The 25627-nt window shown below is 42.2% G+C and overlaps 1 protein-coding gene across 3 annotated transcripts in view; it reads right to left on the reverse strand.

Moving 5' to 3' along the window:
* The window catches only part of LOC140463460 (EF-hand calcium-binding domain-containing protein 6-like), a 56677-nt gene that overhangs the window by 20849 nt on the left and 10201 nt on the right, over positions 1-25627 (reverse strand). Inside the window, exons 1-10 of one of the 3 annotated variants that reach the window (XM_072557438.1) lie at positions 21793-21872; positions 20393-20470; positions 18791-18964; positions 16463-16591; positions 12134-12285; positions 10311-10456; positions 8806-9002; positions 8509-8616; positions 6573-6638; positions 2677-2787 (exon numbers count right to left, since the gene is read on the reverse strand). In XM_072557438.1, the coding sequence (XP_072413539.1) occupies positions 2677-2787; positions 6573-6638; positions 8509-8616; positions 8806-9002; positions 10311-10456; positions 12134-12285; positions 16463-16591; positions 18791-18964; positions 20393-20470; positions 21793-21857 (1226 nt within the window). In that variant the 5' untranslated portion in view covers positions 21858-21872. Of the gene's footprint in view, positions 1-2676; positions 2788-6572; positions 6639-8508; positions 8617-8805; positions 9003-10310; positions 10457-12133; positions 12286-16462; positions 16592-18790; positions 18965-20392; positions 20471-21792; positions 21873-25627 lie in introns of those variants that run through there. The other 2 variants (XM_072557437.1, XM_072557436.1) reach the window with 2 other exon arrangements.

The raw sequence follows: 25627 nt of genomic DNA on the forward strand, positions 1-25627 counted from the left end.
TGCTGTATCTCCCCTTTTTAAAAAAAAATGTTGCAAGAAATTCTTCAATACGTCCAAATGTGATTCAAAGTTGTGATCTGTGACTGCGACAATCTGATGTAAAATTTTCAAGTTTTTGTAGGCTTTGTAGTTTTCTTGGGAAGAAAGTCTCTCTAGTTATGTGGTAAGCATAACAGTAATTAAATTGGGAAACATCTACTGATGTCCACAGAGGTGCAGTTGAACATAGGAATCTGGAAGCTGCTGTCAAAGGTGTTAGTGAAGTTATCCTGAGGTTATTGAGAGATGTAAATTGCTGAATGACTTCCTTTATCAACTATTTACAAAGAAGGTAGGAGAGAGCATTCTTCAAACCATATAGGCTTGATCTAAACTTGAAACATCAGCAGTCATAACTGATGCTGTGTACTCTGCATTAGTTTAATAGGACTTACCCATTCTCCCTCCCAAGTCTTTTGCTCTGTTCCATTAAATCATCATAATTGTTTAACCATCAACATTTCTCTTTACATATAACCAAAACTATTTCTCTCAACCCAGCGAAGCCCCCGCCTCCATCTCTCTGTCCTCAGCCCACCCTGGGAGAGGAAATCTGACTCTGTCATCAGCCTGTCTTCAGGGAAGAATAAGGCTTTTATTCAAAGACAGAGTCTTGAGCTGACTGAGTGTAGAAACTGACACCACAGAGGACACCACAGGTGTACCCACCATGAAGACCTGAAGGTAATGACAATGTACACCTGCACTGTGGAGTGTAGGAAACTGTGCAAGCATAAAATAATTGGCTTCCTCTGAGAGACCATTAAGCAAAGTATAGCTTGCAGCAACTTCTTAACTTCCATTGAAATACATCCTATGCCTCACAGTTGAGGTCTGAGCCGAGATACGGTATCAGAAAGGAACAATGCACCAGCCTCAGTAACCAATTTAATATGACCCTTCTCACAATTAACAAACTCATTAGAGTGTTGACAGTCATCTTGAAGTCCTATAATTTCAAACAGTAAAAGTACACCATTGCTTTCATTAGCATCTATGTCTTGGACACTAAGCGTTATGATTTATTTTTGTTAAATTGTCCTGCTACATGGACTCATCTGCTGCTCCTACATAAAATTCTGAAATGGCTTCTTTTGCTACAAGTGTGGAACTGTGCATTAGTGGCTGGGTAGTTTTCCTGCCAATGTGGATGGCTCTGATCTCACCATGAGAAGGGAGCAATGGGGGCATTGTTTTCAGTTTCTATATGATCAAGCTAGCTTGTGGTTAACAACCTGAACAGTTAACATATTTTACCACTTCTTCTTCTATTCCAAGTTGGACAAGAATTATGTCAGCAATATATAAAAGCATATCAAATGTCTTTATCAGTTTTGGAAGGAAGCACTGAGGTGTGATGGTGCCAGCATCTTCATCAGAAGGCTCACCTGAACCAACCTTTGATTCAATGGTTCAGCGAGGGCTAGGGGCTTAATTATCGCTATAGGCATAGTTATGTTCTGCAGTTGAGCAAGTATGGATTAACTAGTTTATATCCAATCTCCATGTAGTAGCTTGAAAGCCAATTTTTTGTTTGTCATCTCCTATGAACTGAACTGGGAGGTTTTTAGGCACTTTCCTGCTGCAAATCTTCTGCTACATACTGACCATCTGACTGTTCAATTCTTCAGACTGTATCCATTCATGATGTCGATTAAGCTAGAGAGCAGCATATGAATGCTTGTGCTTAGGGCTTTCTCTGAGGACATACCTTCTTCTGTTGACTGCTTCAAAAGTTACCATCATCAATTAGGATGCCTGTGAGGTTTTACTGATCAAGAGGTCCAATACTGCTGCCAACATGTACATATGGAAGTCATAGAAAGAGAGGAGAGTTTTTCCTCATACTGGTGAGCAAAATCTTCATCAACTATTCTCATTACATACATAAGTTGGTCGGAGAAAACATCCTCTACAAACCTTGCAGACTAGATTCTCATTCCAAGTGTGTCCCTTCATCAGCAGACATCATTGATAATGTACACAATTCATTATAATAATATAATTTACCTAATATCCAAAACACTGTATTACGTATGAATTTGAAATCCATGTAGGGGCATGACATTGCTGTATGCCAGCAACTATCTGGGCTGATGTATGCAGGGACAAGTGAACTTTTGTTAGCATGATAAGTCTTATTTAGCATCTTTGTTCCTTTAGCACTTAGGGAGAGATGGAAGGAAAGTGAAAGGAAGGGATGGGAGGAAGTGAAGGAGGAAATGAAGAGAAGGAAGAAAGACTTAACATTCCATGGTCACTGACCAAAACATCCAAGTGATTATATCAGTTTTTCATACACTAAAATAGCTGTAGTGAACAAGACATATATTTCTATATCATTATTGAGTATTGCAATCTTTCAGAATGCATACTGCCCATCTCCTACAGAGATAGTGAGTGTCTACATCGGTAATAAAAACACCTGGTTTATGAATATTCACATATGTGAAGCCAGTTAACTTTGTCTATTCAGAGTTAAGCAGCTCTTTATTGGTGAATTGATAAATGGCTATTAGGAACTACACTATCTAATGGTGCTTGCTTATATCAACTCAAGTCTGTTTCATCATATACCTTTGGACTCAAATTGGAAAGAATCTGACATACAGCAACTTACAACAAAGAACTGCTTACCAGCTGTCAAATATGGACATGAACTCAAGATATTTCACATTGCCTTGGGCATCCAGTGGCATCCGGTTCTTCAGATAACTTATTTCTTCATCTGACATGTCAATGCCAAATCTTGGAGAATAAACAAAAAAATACAGAATATAATAATAACCCAGCAAACTGATAAAAGGTTTAATTCCATGCTCTTCAGAAAAGTTTACATTCCACAGAATACTGCAAACAATAGAGGTTTACATGCATGGTGTGTCTATTTCCCAGTATTTCAGAAATGTTTGGTTGACATGTAAAAGATTTTTATTTGTTCCAACGTAATGTAGATCATTTTATCCAGTAAATAACATGGTCGCTGTTAGGATTGGGTGTTGTTATGTACCATATTAGAATTTGTGGGCGGCACGGTGGCACAGTGGTTAGCACTGCTGCCTCACAGCGCCAGAGACACGGGTTCAATTCCCGCCTCAAGCGACTGACTGTGTGGAGTTTGCACGTTCTCCCCGTGTCTGCGTGGGTTTCCTCCGGGTGCTCCGGTTTCCTCCCACAGTCCAAAGACCTGCAGGTCAGGTGAATTGGCCATGCTAAATTGCCCGTAGTGTTAGGTAAGGGGTAGATGTAGGGGTATGGGTGGGTTGCACTTCGGCGGATCGGTGTGGACTTGTTGGGCCGAAGGGCCTGTTTCCACACTGTAAGTAATCTAATTCAAAAAACACACATTATCTAAAGCGTTCATTTTTTCTGCGCAATGGAGTAACATTCCTGACTTTGGGTCAGAAAGTTTAGGACATGACGACCACATGATGGTGTGTTCATAACAGGGTCAAATAAGTTGAATATTAGTTCTGAAGAAAGGTCACTGGACCTGAAATGTTGACTCTGGTTTCTCTGTGCAGATGATGCCAGACCTGCTGAATTTTTCAAGCAATGTCTGTTTTTGCTTCTGATTCCGAGTATCTGCAGTTCTTTTGTTTTTTTTTGTTTAGGTTGAATATCAACTTGTAAATCATTCCAACATACGCCAAAGACATGTGGAGAATGTGTGGTGAATTCCTCGTCAGCCATGTGATGGAAAGAAAATTGAAGCCACTATCATCAGTGTTTGTAGTTGCTGACCACAAAATACATATTAAAGTGAATTTTGCTACAGCAACTAAATCTACTCGGGCTCAGTTGTCTAAATGGCCACTGTGGATCAAACTGGTGCCATCAGACCAGGTTTCAATCCCTATGCCAAGTAGAATGGATTTGGCACCTGCCACTTTACCCAACCAGAGAATGAGATTGTGGAACTTTGTGTTGCACCTGACTTCAGGCAGATAAGTCAAGAAGAAGATTTTTGTGTGTTAAGATATCAGGAGCTTTTCCTTTTCCCTAAGATTCTGCACATATTATTCAGCCTGATCACACCATCTCCATAGCCACCTGATACCCTGACTCGATCAAAGGAAGGAAAGTAGGGGAGTTCACCTATCACATTTGAACTTCAAAATTATTCTAAGTCAAATTTCAAGCAGCAAAATGATATTAGTGATTACAATAAGAGCCTGTGTTAAATTGAAGCTAATTGTTGGTACTATAAATTGTGCTTACAAGATTTTAAATCAAAGTGTCCTTAAAATCAAATAGGATCTTAGGAAAGTAACAACCTATTAAGTTGAGGGTGTGTAATTTTGAAGTATCCTGTAATATATTTAATACAACAATGATTATTATTCACATATACTAAAGCTTCTTTATTGTTCTTTTCATAGCGTAACAATGTATCTCATTAATGGCTCAAACTCCTGTGTAAAAATGTTGCAACACACATTAGATTTTACTTTTTGAGCAGTACACTCTCAGGTGTCTATAGGTTGGCTAGTTGTACCAATACAAATGTATTAGCAATAAGTTTTTCAGTGATCCATTTTTATCTACATTGCTTTTTCTGTGGACTCTGCATGAGATTACAATGAAAGAGTTATAGAGTCATGGTTACGTAAAGTACGGAAACAGACCCTTCAGTTCAGCTCGTCCATGACAACCAGATGTCGTAGATAAATCTAGTCCCATTTGCCAGCATTTGGCCCATATCCCTCTAAATCCTGCCTATTCATATACCTATCCAGATGCCTTTTAAATGTTGTAATTGTACCAGGCTCTACCACTTCCACTGGCAACTTATTCCATACATGCACCACCCTGTGTGTGAAAAAGTTGCCCCTTAACTCCCTTTCAAGTCTTTCCCGCTCACCTTAAACCCATAGTCTCTGGTTCTGGACTCCCCCACCCCAGGAAAAACATCTTGTCTACTCACTCTATCCATGCCTCTCATGATTTTATAAATCTCTATAAGGTCACCCCTCAATTAATGATAATACTTTATACCAAAGGTTTAAGAACATTATAAATTGCTTTGAGATAATTCATAGGAGGTATAGTTAGTAAGTTTGCAGATGACACCAAAGTGTAGTGGACAGTGAAGAAGGTTACCTCACATTACAATAGGATCTTGATCAGATGGGCCAATGGGCTGAGGAGTGGCAGATAGAGTTTAATTTACATAAATGCAAGGTGCTGTATTTTGGGAAAGCAAATCAGAGCAGGACTTAAGGTAAGGTCCTGGAGAGTGTTGCTGAACAAAGAGACCTTGGAGTGCAGGTTCGTAGCTCCTTGAAAGTAGAGTCGCAGGTAGATAGGATAGTGAAGAAGGCATCTGGAATGTTTTCCTTTATTGGTCCGAGCATTGAGTGGGAGATCATGGGAGGTCATGTTGTGGCTATACAGGACTTTGGATAGGCCACTTTTGGAATGTTGCGTGCAATTCTGGTCTCCTTCCTATCGGAAGGATGTTGTGAAACTTGAAAGGATTCAGAAAAGATTTACAAGGATGTTGACAGGGTTCGACGATTGGAGCTCTGGGGAGAGGCTGAACAGGCTGGGGCTGTTTTCCCTGAAGCGTCAAAAGCTGAGGGGTGACCTCATGGAGGTTTATAAAATCATGAGTGACATGGATAGGATAAATAGGCAAAGTCTTTTTCATGGGATGAGGGAGTCCAGAACTAGAGGGCATAGGATTAGGGTGAGAGGGAAAAGATATGAAAGGGATCTAAGGGGCAACATTTTTCATGCAGAGGGTGGTGCATATGTGGAATGAGCTGCTCGGGGAAGTGGTGGAGGCTGGTACAATTGCAACATTTAAAAGGTATCTGGATGGGTCTTTGAATAGGACAGGTTTGGAGGGATGAGGGCTGGGTGCTGGCAGGTGGGACTAGATTAGGATGGGATATCTGGTTGGCATGGACGAGTTGGACCGAAAGGTCAGTTTTTGTGCTGTTTATCTCTATGACTCTATGAATGATCAGGATATTTACAGGGTGTCACAGATCTGCAAATACATAACCTGGAGATGTGGGTTCTTGTCAGGTTTTGCTAAATTTAATGGCAGAAACTGATGATAATTTCCTGGCTGCAGATAACAATATTAAGAGGTAGTTTGAGTGTAGTTCACTCAGGCCTGTGTTCAAACAACCCCATGCCTCCAAGGTTTCAATGTCCTCTCAAAGTCCTTCATGCCCATGATCTATTTCCAAAATTCCCTCTGTTCCCTCTGCATTCACTCCTCAGGAAACTGGAAATTAAAGCTGGAACAGAGAATAAAGTCTGAGGCATAAACTTTGTTAAAATATTTAAGTGAGCAATCTGCTCAGAGACTGAGTTAGTCACCCGCCTGTTTGCCCCATCTCCATTAATAATGGCACTGGGCGGGCACATTGCATGCGCAGATCACTTTGCACAAAGTTTGCTGTAAACAAAATTATTGTTTATGTTCTTAGCAACCTAATATTGCAAATACTTTACTGTACTGTCTATAATCTTATAAAAACGATAAATCATCCATAAGAAAAATTTTAAAAATATACCTGTTTTTTAATATTGTCCAGAAGGCTTGTTGGCTGATTACATCTCGTTTCTGCTTGTCAATTTTACTGTAAAACAAGAGGTTGTATCAGTTTGATGTGTAAGCACTTGAAAAGTATGTGACATTGTGCGGTTTTGTGATGTCACCTTACTTCGCCACTCATCTTCCATCAACTGCTCTGCTAATAACAACCTCCATTCACACCTTTGGTGTCTCCAGACTGGACAAATCCAATTTTCTCCTGGCAGGGTGTCCCATCTTCCATTCTCTCCATGTTTTTACCACTGCCCTCCATCAGAATGTACCTCCAAGTCTACCTCTTTAATCAAGCTCTTGGTCAGAATTTCTTATTTCTCCTTCTATGACTTAATGCCAAGAATGTCAAAAAATGTGTTTATTGCTACTGTTATGGTTAAGTGCTTTGGATCAGTTTGCTGAGCTAAATGCACTCTACAATTGTAAGTTCTTAGAACCATAGAATCATACAGTACAAAAGAAGCTTGTCAGCCCATCAAGTCTGTAACACCAAAAATGTATAACTACTTCCACTCGTTCCACTTCCTGCACCAGGCCCATGGCCTTGAATGTTGTGGCACTTTAAGTGCTCAAACAAGTACTTTTTAAAAGTTCTGAGGCTTCTCGTCTCAACTATCCTCCCTGGCAGTGCATTACAAAACCCCAGTGTCCTCTGAGTGAAATAAAATTCCTCAAATCCCCACTAAACTTCCTGCCTTTCATGTTAAAATTATGCCCCCCCCCCCCCCCTTGTTATTAACCCTGCAACTAAGGGGAATAGCTGCTTTCTATTTACCATGTCCATGCCCTTTATAGTCTTATACACTTCTATCAGGTCCCCACTCAACCTTTCCTGCTCTAAAGAAAACAACCCCAGCTTATCTAGCCTCTCTCCATAGCTGAAATGTTCCATACCAATCCTCTCCAGTGCAGTCATAACCTTCCTATAATGTGGTGACCAGAACTGCTCACTGTACTCCAGCTGTTGTCTAAATAAAGCTCTTACAACTCGAACATAACCTCCCTACTCTTATAATCTATGCCACAATTGATAAAGGCAAGTATGACACACCCCTTCTTAACCACCCTTTAACCTGCCCAGCTACATTTGGGAATCTATGGAAAAGCACCTCATGATCCCTCTGTTGTTGAGCCAGAATCTAGGCTGACATTTCAGTTCATTATTGATGGCAAGATGTGTTGTTAGGGGTTCCATTTGTTGGTTGAAATTTTATCCCAACCTCTCCAATGCAGAGGGCCAACTGCTCTGTACTGCCATTGAGAGAAGTGCCCCTTGGAAAGGCTGCAAGGAAAATGAGAGCATGCGTCCATTTTACAGTTCCCTCACAGGAGAGGAAAATACTTCATTATTCAAACAGGCAGAGCTCAGCTTTTATTGAGGAAAGCATTTCAATAAAGTTATCCTTGGCCCCAGTGGGTTCTCTTGTTGAGACATTGTTGTCTTTGCACCTGATGGCATTCCCTCCACCCCCAAACCACTATCGCACAAGAGATTGCAGGCAGGCCAGCTCTATGCAGAACATGGACTGTCCATGTAGCAAGGAGTCAGTCTGCTATTAATGGCCCCTGGCTGGGTCTTTAATTAGTTAAATTGTTTGTCAACCTCCAATCTCCAGGAATTGAGAAGCTGCTATCTCCACTATTGGTGACATTCCGAGGGACAGCACTGCATAGAGATGTCCTGGTGTGCACCCTCCCCCCATACCTTTGGCCGGCACACTTTGCTCAGCACCTTGTGGGGCAGTAAAGTCTCACTTAAGGGGTACCAGCCACACAGAATATTTGTGTAAAAACATTAATTGTACTCTGAAAGTTATCAATTGCTGTTCTAGGCACTTTTGTTTTCTTTGTTATAAGTTTGAGATGGTCATCAAATGCATAAAATTAATTATATCACTTACTGAAAACTTCCTAAAAGGGAAAGGAATTCATTGTGTAACAGTTCCATTAGCTTTGCCTCCAAAGCAGTGACTGAGGATTGAGAACCAAAGCTTCTGAGTTTGTTAAATCTGCATTGGACAAAGAAGAATGATTATAAACACTGTAAACAGAATTCATCTTGAAATTATTTCACAGCATATGTACACTGCATTATTTCTGCAAACAAGACATATTCTGTAGGACCAGTTTTCTATTGCAGGCATGAAACAAAGAAACAATTCCAAATGAAAATACCTATTGCCTGACTACATTATCACCTGTGATTTTCATCAGTTATAATTCGGTGAGGTATTCCGTTTCCACTTCTATCTTGAAAATTGTGAAGAAACTCCATGTAGTTTATAGTTGCTGCATCTTCTTGAAGTCCACAACGCACAAGGAAAGTATTTAGCTGGTCATCCTGCAGCCGAAGGTTGTATTTTTTCAAGACACATAGGAAGTTGTCTCTGGATACCTTCATGTGAAAAGAAAATTCCTAGAAGTGGTTTCCTCGATTTATGCATTGACACTCTAGCACAAAGTAAATTTTAATGAAAGCGCTTAACAAGGTGACTGATAACATATTAATACCTAAAACCAGTTATCAACATTTATCCTGTAATAAATGATTTATCATTGTGTTAATATTGCTTCATCCTGCCCTATTTCTCATTTTATTTGTTATTGGCTGTGTATGTTAAACTGTTACCAGCTGACTATAGTGAAAAGTCAAATCAGGTAGAGTGTAAAATGGGCACCTGACGATGTCCTACTAATTTTCCATTTGAAGGATTAAGTTAAAAGACCCCTTAGCTTTTAGACATAACTTTTATTCTGGTACTTAATTCTAAAGGGGCCATTGTTTTGATGTAGTTCATTTAAAAAAAGCCTTATTTTCTGTTTTTCTAATGTTACTGAGAACAATGCTATTGACAACCTCCATCTTTCTACAATAGACTGGATAATGGGTCATTCAGTTAACAGATGTTTCTCCCCAGTGTGCTGACATGCACCCTTACCTCAAATTCCTGCAAAGAAGACTAACAGCACCATTATATCATCAGCACCTCTCCACTCACCAGACTCATTGACTTTGTGGCCTGTCAAAGCTGAATCAGTAAATTAGTGTTTAATATCTGGAAGAGTATTTACATTGTGGATTAATTATACTGGGAACAGAGTCAAGGCTCCATGGAATTATTTACTGTTAGAACTGTATCCTTTTAGTCTCAGCTGGATTCCTGCCCAGTTTCCATTGTGTCACTCAATCCCTTAATTTGGCAAAATAAATATTCCCTTTTCAAAATTGGATTTTCTTTAAATAGTAGAAAAAGTGTACCATTTTCATAAAAAACATATCTCATATAAATCATCCAACAATGAGTGCCACACATGCTTTTATGTTTTCAAGCAAGTATGAAATGTTTACCAAACACTATTACAAAGACAGTGTCCCTTAATTGTCTCCACTATATAACTCTATGAAGTTACTCTGTTAAGCCTACAGTACGTTCCAAATGTCACTTGAAAATTGGCCATCTAACCTACTGGCACATTCCCCAAAAAACTGAATAGGACAAAAGCTAATTTGTTTTGCACACTGCAATATTGAGGCATTTTAAGCTCCTCCTTCCCCATACTGACGCACATAATTCGTCCTGACTGGTACAGAGAAACACAAACAGAGGTTAAAAATCACTTGAGAGTAGAATGGAACTTTGAGCAATCAGTGCAGTTTCATCAACATTTAATGTCAATATAGGTCCTAGGAACACCAAGTTACCTTTCCGGAGTTGTCTTGGTCATAGTAATAAAAATCAGTCAGCATACTCTTGAAACCCTCTCTAAATTTTTCCTTTAACCAGTTTTCTATGTCCAATGTCAATTTTCTCTCCATGCCTGCTTTGGTTTGGTTTCTTCCAGGGGATTCTGCATTTGAATGGGAAAGGTAATCCATGAATGCAAAAATAATAAACAAAATCCAGCTAGGGAAAGCAATTGGATCATCAAAGATTTGACAGATTCATCAGTTCATGTTGATATGTATGTTTACCTGTAATTGTGGCGCAACTTTTAAACAGCAAAGATTGAAATGCAGCATATTGTTTTGTACTGATTTACATTTGGTTGCTTATGAGCTGGATGGAAAATAAAGGGATGCTGATTTCATGTTGAACACAGTTCCAAGCCCTCAGGTTCACATATACGTTCTTACACATTCAAAGCCAAAGATTTGTTACAGTTTCAGGCACTTTAATGTGATTGATTAACATGCATTTTATTTTTATTACATCTAATTCTCATTTAAGGGGATATGTTGTCTCCCTCTGCCTGGCTGGGTACTTACATATATAGAGTCATAGTGTCGTAGAGATATACAGCACAAAACAGAACCTTTGGTCCATTTTGTCCATGCCAACCAGATAGCCTAACCCAATCTAGTCCCATTTGCCAGTACTTGGCCCATATCCCTTTAAACCCTTCCTAATCATATAGCCATCCAGATGCGTTTTAAATGTTGTATTGGTACCAGCCTCTACCACTTCCTCTGGCAGCTCATTCCACACACTACCATCCTCTGCATGAAAAGATTGATCCTTAGGTCTCCTTTAGATTTTTCCCCTCTCACCGTAAACCTACCCCTCTTGTTCTGGGCTCCCCCCCCCAGGGAAAAGATGGATTTACCCTATTTACCATAACTATTTACCCTATCCATGCCTCTCATGATGTTATACACCTTTTTAAGGTCACCCCTCAGCCTCCGTTGTTCCAGGGAAAGCAGCCCCAGCCTGTTTAGCCTCTCCCTGTAACTCAAATCCTCCAACCCTGATAACATCCTTGTAAATCTTTTCTGAGCCCTGTCAAGTTTCAAAACATCCTTCCGATAGGTGGAAGACCAGAATTGCACACAATATTCAAAAAATGGCCCAACCAATGTCTTGTACAGCCTCAACATGACCTCCCTACTCCTATATTCAATGCTCTGACCAATAAAGTAAAGCATACCAAAAGCCTTCTTCACTATCCTATCGACCTGCGATTTGTTCAGCCACACTCCCCAGGACCTTACCATTACGTGTATAAGTCCTGCTCTGATTTGCCTTTCCAAAATGCAGCACCTTGCATTTATCTAAATTAAACTCCATCTGGCACTCTTCAGCCCATTGGCCCATATCCCAATTAGCAATAAGACACCCCCATCTACCAGGAGAACCGAGGTTTAGTAAGCAAATCAGGGCCCTATGCCATAAGTAGGACCCCAGTGCTGGTTTTACTGCCTGCTGAGCAATGGACACTAATTCAGAATAAAATAGACGTGGCATTATACTGATGAGGCCATGAGGAGAAAGAATAATGTGGGCTTCAGCCTCCCTGGACTCCCTAGTCCCAACTCTCCATGAACCTCACTTTTTCCTAACCTGGAGCTTGAAATCTGCCTCACAACACCCATGTGCTGCTTGCAGCTCACTGCAAATATGTCAGCAAGGCCTGACCCTAAAAATATACTGGACATCCTACTGGCACTATGGAACAGCCAGTCAACAGCTTAATGGTTAAAATCGACCCTGTAGCTCCATGAAGAATAAAGGAAGCACCCAGACATACTTGGTTGATCTTCTGGCAATCTGAATCTGGTCGATTTGCCAAGTGCTGATGGAACTGCTCCCCATCCTGCTCTGTTCTCACCTGTCGTTTGGAAACCCAAAGCCCTCATTAAACTGCCAGCTTTAACGATTCCAAGATCATCTGGGTCATACCTGGAAATGGAGATGATAAAGGATAATAAAACTCAGAAAAAGTTTAGCATGGAAAGGGAATAATGAGTAATCAAAATCAAAGTCTAGAAATCGAGTTCTATATCACTGTAATGGGGAGGACTTGTTTTCTTTTCAATAAAAAATGACTTAAATACTTTAGCTATTTAATGTAATATGTAAGATGTATTCTCATTGTGAAAGAATAATACCGAATGGTGACAAGACCTCTCCAATGTGTTGTTCCTTGCACTGAAAAGCCATTGACCATTTGCAAAGTGTATCATCTACACTGGGGCTGCTCCTGAAAAAGAAACCCTGACCATAAGTTAACTACAAGGTTAATGGTTTTGCTGAATCTTGTATCATATCACCTATCTGCCTGCATTATCACAATTTTTTAATGAATATGCTTTTTACTCTTAAAACATTCCAAAATTATTGTGGACACCTAATGTACATTAACTAATGCTACCAACTGACCAATTAAATTTCCTGGAATCTGTAAAACTGTACTTATATCACAGCTAATGATTGGAGACCATTGTTGGAATGTTGGTTTCAGCAAAACATTACCTTATTTATACTGTCTGCTGTTGGAATTCTTTCTTTCCTTGGAGAACATTCTAGCTGTGGTTGCATTCAGAGAACAGGGACAAGCATCCACTTTTTCTAAGCATTTAGTAAACCAGGCTTGTAGTGCACCAGAAATATATGTACTCACATCACTTCTCTCCAAGAGTTAAAATGGATCTCACTACAATATTTCCATTGCTGCAAAGAAGATCTTAATAAAACCTCTTTGCAGTGAAGCCAATATTTAGCCAGGACTGTTCTGGAGCAGTGTACCAATGCTTGGTGGAATATGTCACAATTTGTCTGCTCTATCATGAAGGCACTGCTCTTGCCACTGGAGTGTACAGCAACCAGATGAGAAGTGGAAGAGGAGGAGGAAGAGGAGAAAGAGAAGCAACCAATCTTGTCCTTTTCTGATCAAAGTGTTCATGATCAGCTGGTCCAACTGCAGTCCCAGTGAATACAAACTGAATTCCCTATTCACCAACATTTCCACACCTCACCTTCAGAGACTGAGAAGGGACATGATAGGTGATGATTATAAAATTATGAGGTTTATAGACAGGAACAAACTTTTCTCTTTGATGAAGTAATCCAAAACTGGGGGCATAGATTATGGAGAAGGGGCAGAAGGTTTCCAAAGAGAAATTGCTTTCACCCAGATGGTGGTAGGAATCTGGAACTCACTACCTGTAATGTTGGTAGAGGCAGAAACCCTCATAATATTGAAGAAGCATTTACATGTGCACTTGCGATGCCAAGACAGAAAAGGCTATGGCAAAAGTGAGTATTGCAGATACTGGAAATCAGAGTCTAGATTAGAGTGGTGCTGGAAAAGCACAGCAGGTCAGGCAGCATCCGAGGAGCAGGAAAATCGACATTTTGGGCTAAAGCCCTTCATCAGGAATTCCTGACCTGCTGTGCTTTTCCAGCACCACTCTAATCTAGACAAGGCTATGGGCCAAGTGCTGGAAAATGAAATTAGAATAGTTAGGTGATTGTTTTTGACTAACATGGAAATGATACTATAGATCTCTATGACAATATGACTCCTCCAAATGCTTGACATTGACCACAGGTTTTCTGTATTTGAGATGTACCAATTATTTCACTGTGCATTCCCATCAGCCTTTCCTGTATTCCAGCCCTCATCTGAGTCCTCTGCAGCAGATCCGTCTGTAAGCTAACATCTGGATAACTGGTTTCCCCTCTCCTGACTGCAGGTTACTAAATATTTCAGCCTATGCACATCCCTCCTCCAAACTATTCTGAAAAGTAAGTAATTCTGTTTCTTCATCATTATTCCACATTTCCTCTTTCATTGCTTGCTCCTATACCTCTGACTGGCCAGGTTCTCGTCTATCTGAAAGAAGAAAGGCACAATGATAAAGTTGCATGTGCAAGGATGTAGCAAGTATATCCTTAAATCACACACTTTAAGGATGTGAGATTTAAAAAGATGGTTTAGATCATTATCTTCGATTTTCTCAACCCCGCTGCTGGCCACAGCCTCAGACATGGCTGGTTCAATGATGGTGAATTGCTGCTGCCTCCAGTATTGCACCATCTTGTAATACAGGGAAGAAGATAGTGCATCACTGGGTGAGGTATGATAGTAATGATATGGTTGAATGGTTTTAAAAAGGTAGCATTGTGTGCAAACTGAGAGGCTCTCAGAGTCCAGTGTTTGAGGGCAAGATGATGCTGAGGCATAAGTGATGACTTACAGAGATTGAATGGAGAGAGTGTAGGGAATTGAGCAGTGTGTGAAGCTTATGGTTCAGGTTTAAGGATATGGCATGTGGATACATTCATAAACCTTGAGCAATGTGGGATGCCATTGAATGTTTTGTGGCACCTGTATTCAATCCTATACCACAGGCATTGACCATGACAGTTGGCTGCCTGTACAGTATCTGTCCAAAAGGCTTCCTGTGCTTAAAGAATCTCTCTCCTTATTATTATCTCCTGCACCATGGTCTCCAGTGCTACATCAGAGAAACTTGGAGTCTACTCTCCACTAAGTTGGGCTATTTGTCAATGTTTACCAGGTCAAGCTAATTTTCAGAACAACATGCCTTCCTCTTAAGAGGTACAAGTTGATTCTAACTCTTGCAATTTAGCATGAACTCGTGTGAGCATCTCACTGTTTTGTTCACTCAACAGCACCTTAATGCTGGCTGAATGAAAACATCTAGCAGCAGAATGAATGAGCATAGGTTAATCCTGTATCATTATCCCAGATTTTCAGGTGCTATCTAACTTTGCCCTTGAGGTTTGCGATCTGTTAAAAATATGTTAAAAATAGGAATCAAACATTTTGACCCAGATCCATTGATGGAGAAGTAGTCGCTGTAGCAGCATAGATGAGATTTACGTGTCAGGACCAAGCAAAGGTCCTAACACAGCTGAATCGACCCAACTTTACAATGGACAATTGCACAGAGTCTATAGCCCCCTGAAAATGTCTCCAACTCTGAGGTAGATTCAGAGGCTTTGGATGGTTTGACTCACTTAGCTAAATAGTTAGCAAGGACAAATTATGGAATTAAAAACCTGCTGTAACTGCTGATAATTAGAAAACTGACCCTCATCTCAACATCCCAACAAATCCCTAACCCCCAACCTCTGATTGAAGCTCCCCCTTCCTTGACTCCCCAACCCGACGTAACCTTTAACCACCCCATAACACAACACACATCCTGACTCTCAACTCCCCACCTCCACTCCCTTGTCTTGATGTACACATCCCCAATTCACATCCTATCCCATTGCTTGCCCAGACTCAATGTCTCTGATGCAGGCATTTGCTGACCCAACCCCTACATATCCGATTACTCACCGTACTATCCTACACCTCCCATAATCCCTGCAATGCCCAGAGCTACCAATAGTCCCCTGGACCTGAATTCCCAACCTATCGTAAGCCCTCACCTACACTTGACAACCAAATCCCTAACCATCTAGCACCTGCATCCCCTCACTACCTGGCACCTGTACATCTCTATCCATCTGCCATTTGTAACCCTCTCACCCCTTACTCCTCCCTGACACTCTCCCTTTAACTCACATGGCATCCTATTCCTCCCCCCATTGGCACCTTGCAGCACATCCACCTGCCACTTAACCCTCTCCCTTACTAGACACACTGTCCTTCTCTCAGCTGTCAAAGTGGCTACAGGCCTTTTAAGCTACTGAATACTGCACCTACTACTGGAAAAAGGGTGTGTGGTTTCAGCACTGATCTACTCCATTGCTGGTTGTGTGTATTATTGACCCCATGTATGCTGCTTCAGCTGGAAATGTCCTAGATGTTCACATGATAAGTTCCACCAAGGTAAAGTGGGCAACCTTTAGTCTATTATTGTTCGGAAATGGGAATTCCAACTAGACCACAAGATTTATTAACCACATAATGGACATATGAACGTGTTCATTTTAAGCGTTTTAACACTTGCCACAAAATGCCACTTGCTTCAGAAAAGCATCATAAGCCTTCGAAAATCAGATTTTTTGTGTGTGTTTTAATCATACAAGTCCTGCATGTCATCAAACCATTTGCTACAAATCACTGCATTACTAATATTGCAGTTATTAATAGTACCTTTTCAACAGTTTTATGAATTCTTCTTGTTCCATTTCAATTCCTAGTTGATGCAAAACATTTTGAAATGTGACTGGAAGCATTCTACCGTTATCCACTTTTATAAAAAGATCTCTCAGTTCCAGTGGTCTGGAAATAAGACAAAACCGTGTGTTAGGCAGATTTATATATTTACACATTTTGAGGTGCAATTTGGTTTCTAGAGATCTGCTTAATCAGATGGGGAATGGTTGCATGGCCCCATTACAAATATCCTAACAATCAGCAAATTGCTGACACTGATATAGAATCACAGACTACAGAAGAGTCCTTTTGGCTCATCAATTCTGTACCACCAAAAATAAACTACAACCAACACCACTCCCACTTTTCTGTATAAGGCACATAGCCTTGAATGATAGTGGCCTTAAAGGTGGCATCAACCTCTTAGTTTCAGAAACGCAGGTGGGCATGAGGACAATAAAAGAAATAAACAGAGGAATTATTCAAGGTGCAACATCTGCCCCTATTTAGTGTCATTTCAGTTTAAATTGACTGCAAATAATCTCCTTTCTTTACAGGATTTTTTAAAATCCACTGTTTAAACTATATTGGCTTATCACAGTGCACCATGAAAAATATTCTTTGTATTTCTCAACATTAGTCACTTGCGCATGTATCTTATAAACCCTGTTTAATGATCATATTATGAGAAATGACAACCAAGCCTCAGACGAGAATATCACCACATGCTCTGGACTTGTGTTGTTTTATTTTTGTTGATCTCAAAATACTCCTGTGTTATTTCAATCAAATAAAATCTAATAACCTTCAAACACAGAACTTAAGTGATTCTTTACATCCAGCAGCTTTTGCAGAAATGCTAATGTGTTGAGAGTGATGGTCCTTCACAACAAGGCAACACATGGCCAAGTATATCAAAGCGATCTAGAAAAATTTACCAGAAGGTCTATCAAGGGCAAAACTCTCCATGGGCTAGAGTCATACTTAGAATAAAAGAAGAGAGCTGTGGTTGTTGGAGGGCCAACTATTTCAGCACCAGGGTAATGTTTCAGGAGTCCCTCAGGGTAGTGTCTAAAGCCTAACCACTTTCAGCTGCTTCATCAATGACTTCCCACCACCAGCTAGTCACAAATGGGGATGTTCTGTAGCATTCACAACTCTACTGACGCTGAAAGAGTTTGTGCCAGTCTGCAGCAAGACCTCAATAACAATCAGACTTGGGCTAAGTGACAAGTAACATTTGTGCTACATTAGTGTCAGAAATGACCATTTCCAACAAGAGAAAATCTAACCATTTCTGGTTGATTTTCAAAGGCATTAACACTGTTGAATCCCCATAGTCAACATCCTAGAAATTGCCATTTATCAGAAACGTGACTGGATCAATCATAGGCATACTGTGGCTATAAGAACAGGTCAGAGACTTCACATTTTGCAGCAAGTAACTGATTTCCTGACAACCCAAGCCTGTCCACTATTTACAAGGTATAAATCAGGAACATGGTGGAATGTTCTTCACTAGTTCGGATGAGTGTAGCTTAAGCAACACTCAAGAAGCTCAACACCATGTTTAACAATGCATCTCACTGATCGGTACCCATCCACCTTCAACATTCATGTTGCTGTACACTGGCAGCATTGGGTGCCAAGGCTTCTTTGAAAGTTCTTTCCAAACAAACAATTTTGACCATCTAGAAGAACAAGAGCAATAGGCGCAAGAAAATGCCACCACTTTCAAGTTTCCTTCCATACCACAGTATTTTGACTTGAAACTATATCACCAACACCCTCACTCCCACTGGGTCTAAATCCTGAATGTGGTTAGCAACAGCATGGTAGGTGTACATACACCAGATATATTAAAACAATCCCATAAGGCTGCTCACCACCAGCTTTTCAAGAACAGTTAGGGATGGGAACAATGACCAACCATGCTAGCACAATCCATGAACAAATTAAAGAATACAAAAGGTATAGGCATAAAACATTCACGTATGAGAAAATGTAAATCGACAAATACCAGTGTTAAGCTCCTAAGGATTTCACATACCCTGAGTCCAGTACCCTACAACATTGTGCTGTGTCATTTCATCATTTTGTGTCAATATTTCTATGAGAGAACCTATTGAAAATAGGTGTCAGTAACACACACCAAATAAATATCCCACTGTCTATTAAAAGCTGAGAACACCACAAGTAGAGCTTATCATTAGTGAGGCATAACTTTTTATCATTTAAGGAAACAGAGAGAAAGATACTTTTCAAGTTTAAAGCAAACAATAAAAAAACTGTTTCTTCTCATTTTTATAAAAACATTGATATTACCTTTCCCGAACCATTGCTTTCAATTGTATATGAACTTGTGTTGCACTCATTCTTTTGTTTTCCTGGGGCCTTTTTACAGGATCCATCCAAGCTGGATACCCCTTTGGTTCTTGTTCTTTGAAGTGTGAATAAAAGTTTTCAAATGTAATGATGGACTTTGCATTAAGCTTAAGTCTGTAATTAGACAAATATTGAACAATACTGGTCAGAAAAAATATTGAATATTACTTTAGTGTATTATTTAGTCAACGTGAATAGTGCTATTTAATTTCTGTCTAAGACTCTTTCTTATCTTGGTCACCCAAATAAAACAGAATAACTTACAAACAATAAAAAAATGTTAAAAATCACACATTACCAGGTTATAGTCCAACAGGTTTATTTGGAAGCACTAGCTTTCAAAGTGCTGCTCCTCACAACCACGTGATGAAGGAGCAGCACTCCAAAAGCTCGTACTTCCAAGTAAACCTGTTGGACTATAACCTGGTATCGTGTGATTTTTAACTTTGTACACCTTAGTTCAAAATTGGCATCTCAAAATCATTTAAAAAATGTTGGCAGTGCAAATTAATCAGGAATTTTGTGAACTGGAGTTGGGGCAAAAACAAAAGAAGAGACACAATTTATCTGGGAACCCACTTTGATCCACAATCCTCAGAATAATATGTACTACTGTTTCAAGATGCTTTATTGACATTTGTTATGATGGCAATCTCAATGTCTAAGAGAAATTCAAATTAGCTCCTTGGAAAATTACGGAAATATCTATGCTTGAAGTCCATGCTTTCTAAGTTGAATTTTACGAACAGAAATTTTAAGATGGCAACTGGGTTATCTTTCATATATCCAGCAGATTAAGTTAAAATGAAGTTTAATAAGCTACAAAAAACTGTTATGGTATAATGATTTTATAAAACATGATATAAAAACAAAACTGATAAATAGGAAGAGAAGATAGGATTTATCTGAGTAACCCTTTTGCATCATTAATAATGTAGGGCAAAACTTATTCTCCTTCTACAACATCACTGACTGACAGATAATAAAGCACCTCCACTGACATAGAACCTCAAAGAAGACCCACTCAGTCATCTGAAATCCTGTAGCCCCTACAGGAACACACACTGCGCCTGACAAACTAACAATAATGCCATTTCTTAATCATACATCTCTTGGGTGACTGTAAACCTGCTACTTGACCAAAGTTTCGAGGTGTTAATCTTCCACAGAATGTGGACAAAACTTAACTGCTTAAGGATCAGTCAGGGAGGTTGTGGTCACTTGACCTACAAGTGGAACATGAGGATCAGTTTTAATTGTGACTGTAGCATCTGAATGAGACCTTCACCCACAGACTGAATGCCTACCCTAAAAGATCATTTCCTAGTGGCATCTGAAACATTGCATCAGCATAAACTACTAAATATGTTATTAGCCTTAATAGAAACTATAATTACCCAGACAGACAAAGAAAAAAAATGAAATCAAAATAAAAGTAAAATAAAATAAAGCTTGCATATATCAGTCAACACTGAGCTTCTGATGTGGAATAAAATGTCCTTGAGTCCTACTTTGTCATTCAAAACACACATTATAACATACCTCAGTAAAAGATGATAGAACTGCCTTGCAGCAATGTATCTTCTCAAAAATCGAGTAAGAATTGTCAGTAGTACTTCCCTGAAGTATGGAAAAGTGAAAAAAAAATTGTTCCATCATACATTGCATATAACTTTATTCATTAGTTGTCACTCTCAGTTATACTGCTGAATTGTATTAGATCACTCTTCTCTGAGATAAGCTAACCATTACTGATTTCTTACACTTATCACATGCAAATAAATGTAAACAGGCCAAAAACTGTTGCAATAGCTGGTCAGGTGAGCTTCAAAGCTCACCACTCACATCACACTCTATGTGGTATAAGTAATTGGGATTTTGAATCAATAATGGCACAGCAATGCCAATGTCATAGTGGGGACCTCATGAAAGTTGCTTCTGAGAATTTATTTTCATGTCCAATAAACTAAAATATAAGGGAAAGAAAAATTATGCTAGATGGAGGAAACTATAGGATAAAGTATGGGGACACTTGAGGGATTATGGAGCAGTCGAGAAAAAAGGAGATTAAGAGAAGGTCCGAGGGAGTGTTGCTGAACAAAGAGACCTTGGAGTGCAGGTTCATAGCTCCTTGAAAGTGGAGTCATAGGTAGATAGGATAGTGAAGAAGGCGTTTGGTATGCTTTCCTTTACTGATCAGATTATTGAGAACGGGACTTGGGAAGTCATGTTGCGGCTGTATAGGACATTGGTTAGGCCACTGTTGGAATATTGCGTGCAATTCTGGTTTTTTTCCTATCGGAAAGATGTTGTGAAACTTGAAAGGGTTCAGAAAAGATTTACACGGATGTTGCCAGGGTTGGAGAATTTGAGTTATAGGGAGTGCGTGAACAGGCTGGGGCTGTTTTCCCTGAAGTGTCAAAAGCTGAGGGGTGACCTTGTAGACGTTTACAAAATTATGAGGTGCATGGATAGGATAAATACACAATTTATTTTCCCTGGGGTGGGGGAGTCCAAAACTAGAGGGCATAGGTTTAGGGTGAGAGGGGAAAGATATAAAAGAGATCTAAGGGGCAACATTTTTACACAGAGGGTGGTACGATTATGCAATGAGCTGCCAGAGGAAGTGGTGGAGGCGAGTACAATTGCAACACTTAAAAGATATTTGGTTATATGAATAGGAAGACTTTGGAGGGATATGGTCCAGGTGCTGGCAGGTGGGACTAGATTGGGTTGGGACTAGATTAGATTGGGATATCTGGTCGGCATGGACAGGTTGGACCAAAGGGTCTGATTCTGTGCAGCATATGTCTATGACTTTATGACTCTAAATGGAATAAAGAGTCAGGAAGGAAACGTAAAAAAGACATTTAAAAACAAGCAGAAGGTGAGAACAATGTAACTCAGTTGTGTTTGAAAATTGTTAAGGTAAAAACAATTACTGCAGATGCTGAAAACCAAATACTGGATTAGTGGTGCTGGAAGAGCACAGCAGTTCAGGCAGCATCCAACGAGCAGCGAAATCGACGTTTCGGGCAAAAGTCCTTCATCAGGAAAAAAGGCAGTGAGCCTGAAACGTGGAGAGATAAGCTAGAGGAGGGTGGGGGTGGGGAGAGAGTAGCATAGACTACAATGGGTGAGTGGGGGAGGAGATGAAGGTGATAGGTCAAGGAGGAGAGGGTGGAGTGGATAGGTGGAAAAGAAGATAGGCAGGTCGGACAAGTCCGGACAAGTCAAGGAGACAGTGCTGAGCTGGAAGTTTGAAACTAGGATGAGGTGGGGGAAGGGGAAATGAGGAAACTGTTGAAGTCCACATTGATGCCCTGGGGTTGAAGTGTTCCAAGGCGGAAGATGAGATGTTCTTCCTCCAGGCGTCTGGTGGTGAGGGAGCAGCGGTGAAGGAGGCCCAGGACCTCCATGTCCTCGGCAGAGTGGGAGGGGGAGTTGAAATGTTGGGCCACGGGGCGGTTTGGTTGATTGGTGCGGGTGTCTCGGAGATGTTCCCTAAAGCGCTCTGCTAGGAGGTGCCCACTCTCCCCAATGTAGAGGAGACCACATCGGGAGTAACGGATACAATAAATGATATTAGTGGATGTGCAGGTAAAACTTTGATGGATGTGGAAGGCTCCTTTAGGGCCTTGGATAGAGGTGAGGGAGGAGGTGTGGGCACAGGTTTTACAGTTCCTGCGGTGGCAGGGGAAAGTGCCAGAATGGGAGGGTGGGTCGTAGGGGGGTGTGGACCTGACCAGGTAGTCACGGAGGGAACGGTCTTTGCGGAAGGCGGAAAGGGGTGGGGAGGGAAATATATCCCTGGTGGTGGGGTCTTTTTGGAGGTGGCGGAAATGTCGGCGGATGATTTGGTTGATGCGAAGGTTTGTAGGGTGGAAGGTGAGCACCAGGGGCGTTCTGTCCTTGTTATGGTTGGAGGGGTGGGGTCTGAGGGCGGAGGTGCGGGATGTGGACGAGATGCGTTGGAGGGCATCTTTAACCACGTGGGAAGGGAAATTGCAGTCTCTAAAGAAGGAGGCCATCTGGTGTGTTCTATGGTGGAACTGGTCCTCCTGGGAGCAGATACAGCGAAGGCGGAGAAATTGGGAATACGGGATGGCATTTTTGCAAGAGATAGGGTGGGAAGAGGTGTAATCCAGGTAGCTATGGGAGTCGGTGGGTTTGTAAAAAATGTCAGTGTCAAGTCGGTCATCACTAATGGAGATGGAGAGGTCCAGGAAGGGGAGCGAGGTGTCAGAGATGGTCCAGGTAAATTTAAGGTCCGGGTGGAATGTGTTGGTGAAGTTGACGAATTGCTCAACCTCCTCGCGGGAGCACGAGGTGGTGCCAATGCAGTCATTAATGTAGCGGAGGAAGAGGTGGGGAGTGGTGCCGGTGTAATTACGGAAGATCAACTGCTCTACGTAGCCAACAAAGAGACAGGCATAGCTGGGGCCCATACGTGTGCCCATGGCTACGCCTTTGGTGTGGAGGAAGTGGGAGGATTCAAAGGAGAAATTGTTAAGGGTGAGGACGAGTTCGGCCAAATGAATGAGAGTGTCAGTGGAAGGGTACTGTTGGGGACGTCTGGAGAGGAAAAAACGGAGGGCTTGGAGGCCCTGGTCATGGCGAATGGAGGTGTAGAGGGATTGGATATCCATGGTGAAGATAAGGCGTTGGGGGCCGGGGAAACTGAAGTCTTGGAGGAGGTGGAGGGCGTGGGTGGTGTCTCGAACGTATGTGGGGAGTTCCTGGACTAGGGGGGATAGGACAGTGTCAAGGTAGATAGAGATGAGTTCAGTGGGGCAGGAGCATGCTGAGACAATGGGTCGGCCAGGGTGGTCAGGCTTGTGGATTTGGGAAGGAGGTAGAACCGGACAGTGCGGGGTTCCCGGACTATGAGGTTGGAAGCTGTGGGTGGGAGATCTCTTGAGGTGATGAGGTTCTGTATGGTCTGGGAGATGATGGTTTGGTGATGGTGGGTAGGGTCATGGTCGAGGGGGCGGTAGGAAGTGGTGTCTTCGAGTTAGCATTTGGCTTCAGCGGTGTAGAGGTCAGTGCGCCAGACTACCACTGCGCCCCCTTTATCCGCTGGCTTAATGGTTAGGTTGGGATTGGAGCAGAGGGATTGGAGGGCTGCGTGTTGTGAGGGTGAGAAGTTGGAGTGGGGGAGGGGGGACGACAGGTTGAGGCGGTTAATGTCCCGGCGGTAGTTTGAAATGAAGAGGTTGAGGGCAGGTAATAGGCCAGCGTGGGGTGTCCAGGTGGATGCAGTGTGATGGAGGTAGGCGAAGGGGTCCTCGGAAGGTGGGCGGGAGTCCTGATTGTGAAAGTAAGCTCGGAGGCGGAGGCGACAGAAGAATTGTTCGATGTCACGTCGTGTATTAAATTCATTGATGCGTGGACGGAGGGGGATGAAGGTGAGTCCTTTGCTGAGGACTGATCGTTCGTCCTCAGTGAGTGGGAGGTCAGGAGGGATGGTGAAAACTCGGCAGGGCTGGGAGCTGGGATCTGGTTTTGGTGTGGAGCTGGGAGTGGGGTCGGAGCCAGTACCTAGAGTGGGTGTGATGATGGGGGGAATGGGTGTAGAGGCATGAGCTGGGGTAATGTTGCCCTCGGGGTTCTGGAGTGTGGGAATAGTGACAGTGGGGTCTGTGGGGGGCGTGTCAGCAGAATGCAGGTGAGTGGCGTTGGTGGAGGCGGAAGTGGTGGTGATCATGGCAGTAGGGGTGGCAGAAGTCACTGAGCGTGTGGCATCAGCGATGATGTGAGGGCCGGAAGTGGCTGTGGGAGTGGCCATGATGGGGGCGGAAGTGACATCATCACTCAGCGTGGGGGTGGTAGCTGCGTCAGCCGCATGGCTAATGGCGTTTCCGAGGCCAGGGGAATCTTCTGGAATGTTTGAGGAGCGCTTCCGCCCCCATCATGGCCACTCCCACAGCCACTTCCGGCCCTCACATCATCGCTGATGCCACATGCTCAGTGACTTCCACCACCCCTACTGCCATGATCACCACCACTTACGCCCCCACCAGCGCCGCTCACCTGCATTCTGCTGACACGCCCCCCACAGACCCCACTGTCACTATCCCCACACCCCAGAACCCCGAGGGCAACATTACCCCAGCTCATGCCTCCACACCCATTCCCCCCACCGTCACACCCACTCCAGGTACTGGCTCCGACCCCACTCCCAGCTCCACACCCACACCAGATCCCAGTTCCTGGCCCTACCGAGTTTTCACCATCCCTCCAGATCTCCCACTCACTGAGGACGAATGATCAGTCCTCAGCAAAGGACTCACCTTCATCCCCCTCCATCCACGCATCAATGAATTTAATACACGACGTGACATTGAACAATTCTTCCGTCGCCTCCTCCTCCGAGCTTACTTTCACAATCAGCACTCCTGCCCACCTTCCGAGGACCCCTTCGCCCACCTCCAACACACTGCATCCACCTGGACACCCCACGCTGGCCTATTACCTGCCCTCAACCTCTTCATTTCAAACTGCCGCCGGGACATTAACCGCCTCAACCTGTCGTCCCCCCTCCCCCACTCCAACCTCTCACCCTCACAACACGCAGCCCTCCAATCCCTCTGCTCCAATCCCAACCTCACCATTAAGCCAGTGGATAAAGGGGGCGCAGTGGTAGTCTGGCGCACTGACCTCTACACTGCTGAAGCCAAACGCCAACTCAAGGACACCTCTTCCTACTGCTCCCTCGACCTGACCCCACCCCCCATCACCAAACCATCATCTCCCAGACCATACAGAACCTCATCA

Source organism: Chiloscyllium punctatum, chromosome 38 (genome assembly GCF_047496795.1).
Source record: "Chiloscyllium punctatum isolate Juve2018m chromosome 38, sChiPun1.3, whole genome shotgun sequence".
Classification (NCBI taxonomy): domain Eukaryota; kingdom Metazoa; phylum Chordata; class Chondrichthyes; order Orectolobiformes; family Hemiscylliidae; genus Chiloscyllium; species Chiloscyllium punctatum.